The sequence below is a fragment of the Salmo salar genome, chromosome 09, assembly GCF_965601325.2.
Source record: "Salmo salar chromosome 09, fSalSal1, whole genome shotgun sequence".
Classification (NCBI taxonomy): Eukaryota; Metazoa; Chordata; class Actinopteri; order Salmoniformes; family Salmonidae; genus Salmo; species Salmo salar.
Window position 1 is genome coordinate 91,974,311 of NC_138299.1, and position 14,722 is coordinate 91,989,032.

A 14,722-nucleotide genomic window follows, 5' to 3' on the forward strand; every position below is an offset into this window, starting at 1 on the left:
AGTGGTGAACCTATTGGACCTAGGTCTTCAGAGGTGAAACTATTGGACCTAGGTCTTCAGTGTGTGACAGGTTAGTACAGTGGTGAACCTATTGGACCTAGGTCTTCAGAGGTGAAACTATTGGACCTAGGTCTTCAGTGTGTGAACCTATTGGATCTAGGTCTTCAGTGTGTGACAGGCTCGTGATGCTGAAAGGACAGCAACCGTAATACCAGTACAGTCATGTAGGAGAGGGCACTTTCTGTAAAACACAAAGGGCCAGTGGTCTAGTGGAGGGTATACGCAGGTATAAGTCATATACTCACTTTTTGTTCAGGGGGCATTGCTTATACTCACTTCTTAATCCCTTCTGATGCGTATCAAAGTAGTGTAGTGGAGGTATACGACTTATCAATGATGTAGTACAATAGAGAAATCATGCAAAAAGTAGCCTACACAATCTCAAAGCAGTGAAATATATTGACATGCGCGCAGCACACAGCCTAGTTTCAGCTGAATATCATCGGTAGGCAGCAGGAGTGTTCAGCTCTCAGCTGATTATAGCAAGGAGCAGCTCACAGAAGAATGACATCAGTAGCCGGGAGGGTAGGACAGACGTTTCAACTGATGATACTGTGTCTAGCAGTAAATGCTAACTAAGGCAACAATGGGTATGAAACCAGGTGGTGAAAATGTCTGGTCCTTAGTCTTGGTTAGTAGGTTATTTGTGATGTGTAATCCAGTCATCAAGCTCTGTTTGCATCAATATTTCTAAAGGCCTCCCCAAAAAACCTTCCCAATTAAATGTTGACTGTAATGTTAGCCTACCTGACAGAATGGTATATAATCAGTGGCGATTTTAGCATTTAAATCTTGGTGGGGCAAACTCAAAAAACCAAGGCCACAACATAACACTAAACAATACATTAATTGCTGTAACGGCCTTCATCAGAAAGAGACCAAGGTGCAGCGGAGGATGTGTTCATCATAACGGATTTTAATCAACGAATGAACACTACAAACAAAACATGAAAAGAAACGACAGCCAACAGTTCTGTCAGGATTAACAAAAACCTACACAGAAAAGAATCACCCACAAACCCCAAAGGAAAAACAGGCTGCCTATGTATGACTCTCAATCAGCAACAACGATCTACAGCTGTTCCTGATTGAGAGTCACACACGGCCAAACCAAAGAAACAAACCAACATAGAAAAATAAACATAGAACGCCCACCCATGTAACACCCTGGCCTAACCAAAATAGAGAACAAAAAAACCCTCTCTATGGCCAGGGCGTTACAGTACCCCCCCTAAAGGTGCGGACTCCGGCTGCAAAACCTGACTATAAAGGGGAGGGTCCGGGTGGGCCCTCCTACGGCGGCGGCTCTGGTGCGGGACGTGGACGCCGCTCCACCCTCGGCTTGGCCCACTTAGGTGGCGCCCCTGGCTGCGCCGGAGGACTGGCGGGCGACCCTGGCTGCGCCCGGCTGGCGGGCGACTCTGGCGGCTCCGGACAGGCGGGCGGCTCTGGCGGCTCCGGACTGGCGGCTCCGGACAGGCGGGCGGCTCTGGCGGCTCCGGACTGGCGGGCGGCTCTGGCGCCTCCGGACTGGCGGGCGGCTCTGGCGGCTCCGGACTGGCGGGCAGCTCTGGCGGCTCTGGCCCAGGATTCACCAGGCTGGGGAGACATGCAGGAGGCCTGGCTTTGGGCGCAGGCACAGGACTCACCAGGCTGGGGAGACCCACAGGAGGCCTGGTCCTGGGAGGAGGCACAGGATAGACCAGGCTGGAGAGACCCACTGGCGGCCTGGTCCGAGGAGGAGGCACAGGATAAACCGGGCTGTGGGGGAGCACTGGAGTTCTGGTGCGTAGGCTTGCCACCCATACTCCAGGCTGAATGCCCACACTTGCCCGGCACGGGTGGAGCGCAGGCATAGGGCGAACTGAACCCTCCCAGCGCCCCGGAGACACAGCGCGGAGCGTCGGCGCAGGATAGCCTGGACCGAAACAGCGCACCGGAGACCAGACGCGCTGAGCTGGCACAATCCGCCCTGGCTCGATGCCCACACTCGCATGGCACTTGTGGGGAGCTGGCCTAAAGCGCACCGGGCTATGAGTGCGCACTGGAGACGCCGTGCGCTTCCTAGCATAACACGGTGCCTGACCAGTACCACGCTGCTTCCGGTAAGCACGGGGAGTTGGCTCAGGTCTCCAACCTGACTCTGCCACACTCCCTGTGTGCCCCCCCCAAAACATTTTGGGGGGCTGCCTCTCGTGCCTGTTGCGCTCCCTTGCCTCATACCAGCGCCTCTCAGCTATCGCTGCCTCAATCTCCCACTGCGGGAGGCGATACTCCAACGCTTGAGCCCATGGTCCTTTTCCGTCCAGTAATTCCTCCCACTTCCAGGAATCCTGAATGCTCTTCTCCTGGTGCTGCTCCTTCCTCCGCTGCTTGGTCCGTTGTTGGTGGGTGATTCTGTAACGGCCATCGTCAGAAAGAGACCAAGGTGCAGTGGAGGATGTGTTCATCATAACGGATTTTAATCAACGAATGAACACTACAAACAAAACATGAAAAGAAACGACAGCCAACAGTTCTGTCAGGATTAACAAAAACCTACACAGAAAATAATCACCCACAAACCCCAAAGGAAAAACAGGCTGCCTATGTATGACTCTCAATCAGCAACAACGATCTACAGCTGTTCCTGATTGAGAGCCACACACGGTCAAACCAAAGAAACAAACCAACATAGAAAAATAAACATAGAACGCCCACCCATGTAACACCCTGGCCTAACCAAAATAGAGAACAAAAAACCCTCTCTATGGCCAGGGCGTTACAATTGCATTTTAACGGTGACAAACAGTGGCCACGAACTGTCAGGGCCTACATAAAGCTGTCCCAACGGCTGACCTTTCTTTTCAGCACCATGGAGTGAATCCTTACCACTGCTACACCTGGCATTCAGCGGAGCCTTGTCTGGCAGCGAAACAGTTAATTCAGCCTCATTTACTGCCTTTTAAAAAAACATAGCTGATATGGCTGACTTGCTTAACTCTTACATCTAGATGTTCCGCTAGCGGAACACCACTCCAATATCCAATGATAGGGCGTGGCGCGAATTCCAAACACCTCAGAAATCCGAAAACTTCAATTTTTCAAACATATGACTATTTTACACCATTTTAAAGACAAGACTCTCCGTTATCTAACCACACTGTCCGATTTCAAAAAGGCTTTACAACGAAAGCAAAACATTAGATTATGTCAGGAGAGTACCCAGCCAGAAATAATCAGACACCCATTTTTCAAGCTAGCATATATGTCACAAAAACCAAAACCACAGCTAAATGCAGCACTAACCTTTGATGATCTTCATCAGATGACACTTCTAGGACATTATGTTATACAATACATGCATGTTTTGTTCAATCAAGTTCATATTTATATCAAAAACCAGCTTTTTACATTAGCATGTGACGTTCAGAACTAGCATACCCACCGCAAACTTCCGGTGAATTTACTAAATTACTCACGATAAACGTTCACAAAAAACATAACAATTATTTTAAGAATTATAGATACAGAACTCCTTTATGCAATCGCGGTGTCTGATTTTAAAATAGCTTTTCGGTGAAAGCACATTTTGCAATATTCTGAGTAGATAGCCCGGCCATCACAGGCTAGCTATTTTGACACCCAACAAGTTTGGTACTCACCAAACTCAGATTTACTATAAGAAAAATTGGATTACCTTTGCTGTTCTTTGTCAGAATGCACTCCCAGGACTTCTACTTCAACAACAAATGTTGGTTTGGTTCCAAATTATCCATAGTTATATCCAAATAGCGGCGTTTTGTTCGTGCATTCAAGACACTATCCGAAGGGTAACGAAGGGTGACGCGCCAGCGCGTATCGTGACAAAAAAATTCAAAATATTCCATTACCGTACTTCGAACCATGTCAAACGTTGTTTAAAATCAAATTTTATGCGATTTTTCTCGTAAAATAGCGATAATATCCGACCGGGAGACGTCGTTTTCGTTCAAAGACTGAAAATATAAAATGGACTCTTCACGTGCACGCGCACGCCCGTTTCATTGTTCTCAGATCGACCACTATCCAAATGCGCTACTGTTTTTCAGCCAGGGACTGCAGAGTCATCATTCAACGTTCTGGCGCCTTCTGAGAGCCTGTGCGAGCCTTAGAAAGTGTCACGTTACAGCAGAGATCCTCTGTTTTCAATAAAGAGGCTAAAGAAGGCCAAGAAATGGTCAGAGACGGCACTTCCTGTTTGGAATCTTCTCAGGTTTTGGCCTGCCATATGAGTTCTGTTATACTCACAGACACCATTCAAACAGTTTTAGAAACTTTAGGGTGTTTTCTATCTAAATCAAACAATTATATGCATATTCTAATTTCTGGGCAAGAGTAATAAACAGATTAAATCGGGTATGTTTTTTATCCGGCCGTGAAAATACTGCCCCCTATCCATAACAGGTTAAACTAATGTGGTTTCTACTGACAATTGAGATGTACAAACTATGGCATCAGGGGACGACGAGCAGATAAGAGGCAATCCATAGTTTTGATTAAGACATTAATGAGCGAGCGTAGTCAATATAACTATTTGTTCAGCACTTTTGAAATGTACAGCGACAGAATTCAGAACATGGGCCATTCTTACAGTGTTCTCCCTGTACACCAAGTCAGAACCGTAGGATAAATAAAGGGGGCATATAAGCAGACAATGAAAGCTCAAATCAAATTTTATTTGTCACATACACTTTTTTAGCAGATGTTATTGTGGGTGTAGCGAAATGCTTGTGTTTCTAGCACCAACAGTGCAGTAATATCTAACAAGTAATATCTAACAAAAAACACAATCTAAAGTAAAGGAATGGAATTAAGAATATGTCAATATTTGAACGAGCAATGTCATAGCGGCATAGACTAAGATACAGTAGAATAGTATAGAATACAGTATATACATATGAGATGAGTAATGCAAAATATGTAAACATTATTAAAGTGACTAGTGTTTCAATTATTAAAGTGGCCAGTGATTTCAAGTCTATGTACATTATATAGGGCAGCAGCCTCTAATGTGCTAGTGATGGCTATTCAACAGTCTGGTGGCCTTGAGATAGAACCTGTTACAATATTCAATGATTAAATTTTTTTTTTAAAGCTATAGGCTACATTTGCACCACCAAGTCAGAACAGTAGGCTAAATCATGATGGGAAAAGGGACCGAATTATTAGGGTGAGGCTCATGGGCTGCTAACAGGTTACTACGCAACATACACTTAGTATTACTTTCTTAGCTACAGTATATATATCTCCCTGGCATATTACATCATTTATGCAGCAGCATACAAGACATGTTTGGACTCGCCTTGTTGTGCTGTGCTCACTTGAACAGGAAGGTGGTGGGTGCGACAGGTCCTTCTGTGCAAATTTTGTCATAAAACTTTGTCATCAAAGTCTGGCATTCTCTGTATTTATGGTCAACTGGGAATTTGGAAAAAAATAAGGTTGAATAATGACGTCAGTGATCTTCAGGTCGGAGCTCTAGAAAGAGGCCTGAGTCTCTGACTTGGAATTCCAAGTTGGATGACCGTTCAAAACTTATTTTTCCAAATCTTCTGGGATCTTTTATTTCAGCTCATGAAATATAGGCCAACACTTTACATGTTGCGTTTATATTTTTGTTCAGTATACATACACACAAACACACATCGTCATCTCAACACACATACACACCATCTTCTCAACATCACATACATTTCATTTGGCAGAATAAATAGTATGTGGGGTTTAATCTCAAACAAAATGAACGAGTTAATCTCTCCATGAGTTAATCTCTCCCTCCCTCCCTCCCTCCCTCCCTCCCTCCCTCCCTCCCTCCCTCCCTCCCTCCCTCTGTCCTGTCCAGGTATCCTCCATAAGGGTAGTGGTGAGAACGTGTTTGTGTCAGAGCAGCCCCCTGTGATCAGCAGTATAATGGGGAACGGCCGTCGACGTTCTATCTCCTGCCCTAGCTGTAACGGCCTCGCCGACAGCAACAAGCTACTGGCACCCGTAGCTCTGGCAACAGGCATCGACGGGAGCCTCTATGTGGGAGACCTGAACTTCGTACGCAGGGTCTACCCCTCGCTCAATACCACGGGCATACTGGAACTGAGGTATGGATGGAGGGAGGAGAGAAGAAGATGGGGGAGAAGTCAGGTTGGGAGAGGAGAGGAGTGGGATGAGGTGGGAGGAGATTGGGAGAGAAAAGGGAAAGGAGAGAGGAAGAGAGTGGGACTGGTGGGAGGAGGGGTGAGGGAGGAAAGGGAAGGAGAGGGGAAGAAGAGGAGGAGAAGTGAGGGAGGAGGGAGAGGAATAATGTGTAGGATATAGAACATGTTGGATGAGATCAGTGAGGTTGTAATGAAAGCAGGGAGGGCTCGGGGGACAGTGTGATTGAAGTAGAATTATACACTGCACTAGTTCTTATATCTCCTGGGTGTTTTTATCCATATTTAACTATGCTGTTCCCTTCACCACTCCACAGCTAACTCTCTCTGTCGTTCTGTTGTTCCTCCACCGCTCCACAGCTAACTCTCTCTGTCGTTCTGTTGTTCCTCCACCGCTCCACTGCTAACTCTCTCTGTCGTTCTGTTGTTCCCTCAGACACACCACATTAACATTTGTTCTGGGTTGTTTTTTCTGTCTTCTTATCCTTTGAAGGAACAAAGATTTCAGACACAGGTAAGATGCTTCGCTCCTCGGTTAAATTAGAAATTCCAAGCTAAAAAGTGAAATAGCAGTAATTTAGAGTTACTTTAATCACAAAGATTGTTAAATTGCCCCTGAGAAATATTGTTTTAATCTAAGTTGTTTTTATCCAATCTAATTCAAATTCCAATAACTTTATTGTTCTCTCGCCGTCCTACAGTAACAACCCGACTCATAAGTACTTCCTGGCCATTGACCCGGTAACGGGAGCGTTGTTGATCTCGGATACAAATTCACGGCATATCTACCGTGTGCGCTTGCTGACGGGCGGGCGACTGCTGTCGGACAGCGCAGAGGTGGTTGCTGGGACGGGAGAGCAGTGTCTGCCCTTTGACGAACGCTGTGGGGACGGAGGCAAAGCTACTGAGGCGACACTGATGAGCCCCAAAGGTGAGGAGCAGAGGAACACACACACACAAAGAGATCTTCCAAACCTTGAAGGCTAAGCCACAGACAGTACCCCCATGAGCTCCAAAGTGTAACTAGGAAGGAAGGCACGTCTGTACTACACCAATGAAATGCTGATAATAATGATCTAGTAGTGAAAGTAGTAGTGATATCTTTCCTTTTTTACATCAGAACAGTGATGATGAAACTAATTGTCGGTCTAGTAGTGAAAGTAAAGCAGGGCAGAAGCAGAAGGAGGTTATAAACCAGATTACAGCTGAAGTTAGGATGATGACATGTGATGAAGCCTGCATCAAAAAGAAGAACGCTTTGACACCAAACTGTCAAAGATGTCACCCTGTCACATTTCCTCAGTGTGTGTGTGTTGTGTATTTTGTGTGTGTGGTGTCTGTTGTTTTGTGTGTGTGTGTTGTGTGAGTCTGTGTGTGTGTGTGTGTGTGTGTGTGTGTCTGTGTGTGTGTGTGTGTGTGTGTGTGTGTGTGTTGTGTGTGCACATCTCCTGCCAGACAGATACAAAGCCAGCCAGCACTTATCAGCCTGCCCTGTCAGTTTTCTTTCTCACTCCCTCTCTCTGTCTGTCTCTTCCTATCCCTCCAGCTCTTCTCTGTCACTGGCCTCTCTCTTTCTCTTTCCCTCCTTCCCCTGTGTGCTAGTCCTTCTCTGTTCAAAGACACCCTGTTCCCCCTCTCCCTCTCTTCTCCTACATCCGTTCCATGGCATTGCTTCTATCCATCATTGCTATTCCTTTCTCTCTTTCCCCCAGCTCTCCTTTCATCCTCTCATCCTCTCTGCCTCCCTCTCTTATTCTCCTACCAAAGGTCGGTCTGTACATCAGTCTGTCTGTCTGTCTGTCTGTCTGTCTGTCTGTCTGTCTGTCTGTCTGTCTGTCTGTCTGTCTGTCTGTCTGTCTGTCTGTCTGTCTGTCTGTCTGTCTGTCTGTCTGTCTGTCTGTCTGTCTGTCTGTCTGTCTGTCTGTCTGTCTGTCTGTCTGTCTGTCTGTCTGCCAAAGAAAGAGCCTCAAACCATGTTGCCATGTAAGTATGTTGCCATGTTTGTATGTTGCCATGTTGCCAGGTTAGTATGTTAGTATGTTGCCATGTTAGTATGTTGCCATGTTGCCACAAATGCTACACATTATTTACAAGGTCAATACAACTCATCAACCTTAGATAAGTTACTGATTACCAAGTTGCTGTATCTTATAAAATAACATGTATTGGCCTAATGTATTTATTTTGTACCCACTTACGTATTAACCTCTATGGGCAAGGCGGGACGAATTCGTCCCACCTACGTAACAGCCACCTGAATTCAGTGGCGCGATTTTTGAATCGTTTGAAATACTATTACTTCAATTTCTCAAACATATGACTATTTTACAGCTATTTAAAGACAAGACTCTCCTTAATCTAACCACACTGTCCGATTTCAAAAAGGCTTTACAACGAAAACAAAACATTAGATTATGTCAGGAGAGTGCCCAGCCAGAAATAATCAGACACACATTTTTCAAGCTAGCATATAATGTCACAAAAACCCAAACCACAGCTAAATGCAGCACTAACCTTTTATGATCTTCATCAGATGACACACCTAGGACATTATGTTATACAATACATGCATGTCTGTTCAATCAAGTTCATATTTATATCAAAAAACAGCTTTTTACATTAGCATGTGACGTTCAGAAAAAGCATACCCCCCGCAAACTTCCGGGGAATTTACTAACAGTTTGCTAAATTACTCACGATAAACGTTCACAAAAAGCATAACAATTATTTTAAGAATTATAGATACATTACTCCTCTATGCACTCGATATGTCCGATTTTAAAATAGCTTTTCGGATGAAGCACATTTTGTAATATTCTAAGTACATAGCCCAGCCATCACGGCTAGCTATTTAGACACCCGGCAAGATTAGCCTTCACCAAAATCCTATTTCCTATAAGAAAAATGTTCTTACCTTTCCTGTTCTTCGTCAGAATGCACTCCCAGGACTTATACTTCAATAACAAATGTAGGTTTGGTCCCAAATAATCCATCGTTATATCCAAATATCCTCTGTTTTGTTCGTGCGTTCTAGACACTATACGAATGGTAAATAACGGTCGTGCGCATGGCGCATGGCGTGACAAAAAATGTCTAAATATTCCATTACCGTACTTCGAAGCATGTCAACCGCTGTTTAAAACCAATTTTTATGCCATTTATCTCGTAGAAAAGCGATAATATTCCGACCGGGAATCTGCAATAAGCTAAACAGCCGAATGAAATTTCTCCACGGGGGCGAATCGTGCACGCGCCTCATTCAATGGTCCTCTGATCGGCCACTTGGATAAGGCGATAATCTGTTTCAGCCAGAGGCTGCCTCGTCATCGTTCAGGTTTTTCCCGGCTTCTGAGAGCCTATTGGAGCCCTGGGAATTGTCACGTTACAGCTAAGATCCTTACTCTTCAATAAACAGATGCAAGACGCACGACTCCTTGTCAGACAGGCCACTTCCTGCATGAAACCTTGTCAGGTTTTTGCCTGCCATAGGAGTTCTGTTATACTCACAGACACCATTCAAACAGTTTTAGAAACTTTACGGTGTTTTCTATCCAAACCTGAACAATAATATGCATATTCTAGCTTCTGAGTTGGTGTAGGAGGCAGTTAAAAATGGGCACATATTTTTTCCAAAATTCTCAATACTGCCCCCTAGCCCAAACAGGTTTTAACCTCTTGGGGCTAGGTGGGATGCTAGCGTGCCACCCGTGGTGCACTCCATCAACAGCAGGTGCATTTCAAGAGCGGCAAATTTGAATCCAAATAAATGTCAAAATTCAAACTTTTCAAAAATACAACTATTTTACACCATTTGAAAGATAAACATCTCCTTAATCTAACCACGTTTTACGATTTCAAAAAGGTTTTACGGCGAAAGCATAAATTTAGAGTATGTTAGGACAGTACATTTACAAGAGTTGTGTGTAATGTTTTGTCAAGTCAAAGACAGGGTCACCAAAACCATAAAACCAGCTAAAATGATGCACTAACCTTTTACAATCTCCATCAGATGACACTCCTAGGACATTATGTTAGACAATGCATGCATTTTTAGTTCTATCAAGTTCATATTTATATCCAAAAACAGCGTTTTACTATGGCATTGATGTTGAGGAAATCGTTTCCCTCCAATAACCGGCAGTCAAGTCAGCGTCACAAATTAAATAATTAAAATTAGAAAACATTGGTAAAATATTATATTGTCATTTAAAGAATTATAGATTTACATCTCTTGAACTCAATCAACTTGCCAGATTTAAAAATAACCTTACTGGGAAATCACACTTTGCAATAATCTGAGCACTGCGCCCAGAAAAATACGCGTTGCGATACAGACTAGACGTCATGTTGGGGAGATCTAAAATCGAAAATACTATGTAAATAATCCATTACCTTTGATTCTCTTCATCAGATGTCACTTCCAGGTATCACAGGTCCATAACGAATGTAGTTTTGTTCAAAAAAGCTCATCATTTATGTCCAAAAATCTCCGTCTCGTTAGCACATGATGTAAGCCAGCCGGACTTCTCGTCATGAACGAGGGGAAAAAATATATTTCCGTTCGTTCAAACATGTCAAACGTTGTATAGCATAAATCATTAGGGCCTTTTTTAACCAGAACATGAATAATATTCAAGGTGGACGAATGCATACTCTTTTATAACGTATTGGAACGAGGGTACCCAACATGAACTCGCGCGCCAGGTGTCTAATGGGACATCATCGTTCCATGGCTCTTGTTCGGTCAGATCTCCCTCCAGAATACTCAAAACACTTTGTAAAGGCTGGTGACATCTAGTGGAAGCAATAGGAAGTGCCAAAATATTCCTAAGCCCCTGTGTTTTTCAATGGGATAGGTTTAAAGTCAATACAACACATCAGGTATCCACTTCCTGTCAGAAAATGTCTCAGGGTTTTGCCTGCCAAATGAGTTCTGTTATACTCACAGACACCATTCAAACAGTTTTAGAAACTTTAGAGTGTTTTCTATCCATATATAATAAGTATATGCATATTCTAGTTACTGGGTAGGATTAGTAACCAGATTAAATCGGGTACATTTTTTTTATCCAGACGTGCAAATGCTGCCCCCTAGACCCAACAGGTTAAGGCCAATTAAAACTTAAATTGTAAAACTTCCTCCTTCCACCTCCCAGGTATTGTGTGTGTGTGTGTGTGTGTGTTTCTCCAGGTATTGCTGTGGATAAGAATGGTCTGATGTAGTGTGTGTGTGTGTGTGTGTGTGTGTGTGTGTGTGTGTGTGTGTGTGTGTGTGTGTGTGTGTGTGTGTGTGTGTGTGTGTGTGTGTGTGTGTGTGTGTGTGTGTGTGTGTGTGTGTGTGTGTGTGTGTGTGTGTGTGTGTATGTGTGTGTGTGTTTGTGTGTCTCCAGGTATTGCTGTGGATAAGAATGGTCTGATGAAGTGTGTGCGTGTGTGTGTTTCTCCAGGTATTGCTGTGGATAAGAATGGTCTGATGAAGTGTGTGCGTGTGTGTGTGTGTGTTTCTCCAGGTATTGCTGTGGATAAGAATGGTCTGATGAAGTGTGTGCGTGTGTGTGTGTGTGTTTCTCCAGGTATTGCTGTGGATAAGAATGGTCTGATGAAGTGTGTGCGTGTGTGTGTTTCTCCAGGTATTGCTGTGGATAAGAATGGTCTGATGAAGTGTGTGCGTGTGTGTGTGTTTCTCCAGGTATTGCTGTGGATAAGAATGGTCTGATGTATTTTGTGGATGCCACTATGATCCGTAAAGTTGACCAAAACGGGATCATCTCCACTCTACTGGGCGCTAACGACCTGACCACAATACGACCACTCAGCTGTGACGCTAGCATGGACGTCAGCCAGGTAGGTAGGGAGAGAGGGAGGGACTTGATTTTGTTGGAGCCAAAAAGATGCAAGTGTCCATTTCAACTTGTGGGGTTTAAAACAACCTGGTCTGGGTTACATGCAATGAATGCTATCAATCAATGCTTTGTTTTCTGTCGCCTGTAAAATTTTGAAAATATTAGTTATGTCTCTTTGGTGATCAACCCTGGATTTGTTTGTTCTTGTGTTTATCAGGTGCGTCTGGAGTGGCCCACAGACCTGGCAGTAAACCCCATGGATAACTCTCTGTACGTCCTGGAGAACAACATCATCCTGCGCATCACTGAGAACCACCAAGTGAGCTTCGTTCCACATCAATTATCGCCATATAAGGAGTTATTGTGATTAAGCAACTATCGTAATATAAACAACCGACACGATATAATCAGTTATCACCATATAATCAGTTATTACTATATAATCAGTTATTACTATATCATCAGTTATCACTATATAATCAGTTATTACTATATAATCAGTTATCACCATATAATCAGTTATTACTATATCATCAGTTATCACTATATAATCAGTTATTACTATATAATCAGTTATCACTATATAATCAGTTATCCCCATATAATCAGTTATCCCCATATAATCAGTTATTACTATATAATCAGTTATTACTATATAATCAGTTATTACTATATAATCAGTTATTACTATATAATCAGTTATCCCCATATAATCAGTTATTACTATATAATCAGTTATTACTATATAATCAGTTATCACCATATAATCAGTTATGACAATGTAATCAGTTTTTGCGATACAAGCGGTTATTGTGATATAAACGATATCATGATGCTATTATCATATATGTATTATTATCTTAAATAACATAACAGTATTGACCCCCAGGTGAGCATTATAGCAGGGCGGCCCATGCATTGTCAGGTTCCAGGTATAGACTACAGCCTGAGTAAGCTTGCCATCCACGCTGCGTTGGAGAGCGCTACAGCCATCGCCCTGTCTCACACTGGAGTTCTCTACATCGCTGAGACAGACGAGAAGAAAATCAACCGCGTCAGACAGGTATGACAACACAGGTTTATTTTTACATTAAAAAAGTAACTTCACCTTACTGCTTTGTTGGGTATAGAGCTTGCAAGAAAGGCATTTCACTGTACGTGACATTAAAACTTGAAACTTTACTTTTCTTTCCTCTAAAACCTTCTGTCTTTCCTCTCTTTCTTGTTTGTTGTCTTTCTCCCCTTCCCTCTAACTCAGGTGTCCACTAACGGCGAGATATCTCTGCTAGCCGGCACCTCGTCGGACTGCGACTGCAAGAATGACGTTAACTGCAACTGTTTCTACGGCGACGACGGCTACGCGCCCGACGCCGGACTCAACTGCCCCGCCTCGCTCGCCGTCTCACCCGACGGAACGCTTTTCATCGCCGATCTTAACAACATACGCATCAGAGCCGTGCGAGCCAATCGGCCCGGGCCATCAGCCTCGGGATCAGGATCGATGATGGGACAATACGAAGTTGCGTCTCCACGGGAACAGGAGCTTTACGTGTTCAACGGTGATGGTCAACATCTACAGACCGTGAGTCTGGTCACAGGAGAACCGTTATATAACTTCACCTACGGGCCGGACAGAGAGCTAGCCATGGTGGTGGACAACTGCAATAACACTGTCAGGGTGAGAAGGGAGGGTCTGGGCCAGGGGGGGAGTTCTGGTCTCCTCAGGCTGGTGTTACTGCCAGAGAACCAGGTGGTGACCCTGGGTTTGGACCCTGCTGGGGGGCTGAAGAGTGTCTCAGCCCAGGGACAGGAGGTGGCCCTACTGGGGTACTCTGGGAGTACAGGACTACTGGCCACCAAGGCTGACGAGACCGGATGGACCACCTTCTACCAGTGAGTGGGATGTGGGGGTGGGTTTTTTATGCATCTGTCAATTGCGGAAACTACAGCGGAACTCAGGGTCTCATAACTGCATTGCCTAGCACACAGCTACTGTAGCTTGGATTTGTTCACAGCCCATTGCTGCCCCCTAAAGTTAACTTCTGTCACTGCACCCTCGAGTTTGCTTCAGTCAGAGCTCACAGAACTGACAGATGTTAGAGGTCCATAGTGGTTTGCTTTTGTCACTGCACACACACACACATACACACACTTTTTGCTGTTCCGATATCTGACATGTTAAGAGAAATCTGCAGTGACCAGCTATTCCTAGCACTCCTCTGTAAGCTGTGAGAGGAGAGGAGAGGAGAGGAGAGGAGAGGAGAGGAGAGGAGAGGAGAGGAGAGGAGAGGAGAGGAGAGGAGAGGAGAGGAGAGGAGAGGAGAGGAGAGGAGAGGAGAGGAGAGGAGAGGAGAGGGGCTACGTCAAAAAGCATTAAATATTCATGGCAATTTAGCTAGCTAGCTTGCTGTTGCTAGCTAATTTGTCCTGGGAAATAAACATTGGGTTTTAATTTTACCTGAAATGCACAAGGTCCGATAAGCCGACAATTAATCCACAGATAAAAGGTTAAAACGAGTTTGTTTCTAGCAGTCTCTCCTCCTTTGGTCTTCTTCTTCTGTGGACTTTATATGGTGGTTGGCAACCAACTTTAAGGTGCATTACCACCACCAACTGGACTGGAGTGTGGACCTCAATTCATCATTCAATCAC

The 14,722-nt window shown here is 44.3% G+C and overlaps 1 protein-coding gene across 1 annotated transcript in view; it reads left to right on the forward strand.

The window, feature by feature from the left end:
• Positions 1-14,722, forward strand: part of LOC106612130 (teneurin-2) — a 211,840-nt gene that overhangs the window by 176,661 nt on the left and 20,457 nt on the right. Inside the window, exons 17-22 of the mRNA XM_082955517.1 lie at positions 5,924-6,173; positions 6,929-7,158; positions 11,917-12,071; positions 12,288-12,389; positions 12,960-13,133; positions 13,329-13,963. Coding sequence (XP_082811643.1) covers positions 5,924-6,173; positions 6,929-7,158; positions 11,917-12,071; positions 12,288-12,389; positions 12,960-13,133; positions 13,329-13,963 — 1,546 coding nt within the window. The remainder of the gene's footprint in view (positions 1-5,923; positions 6,174-6,928; positions 7,159-11,916; positions 12,072-12,287; positions 12,390-12,959; positions 13,134-13,328; positions 13,964-14,722) is intronic.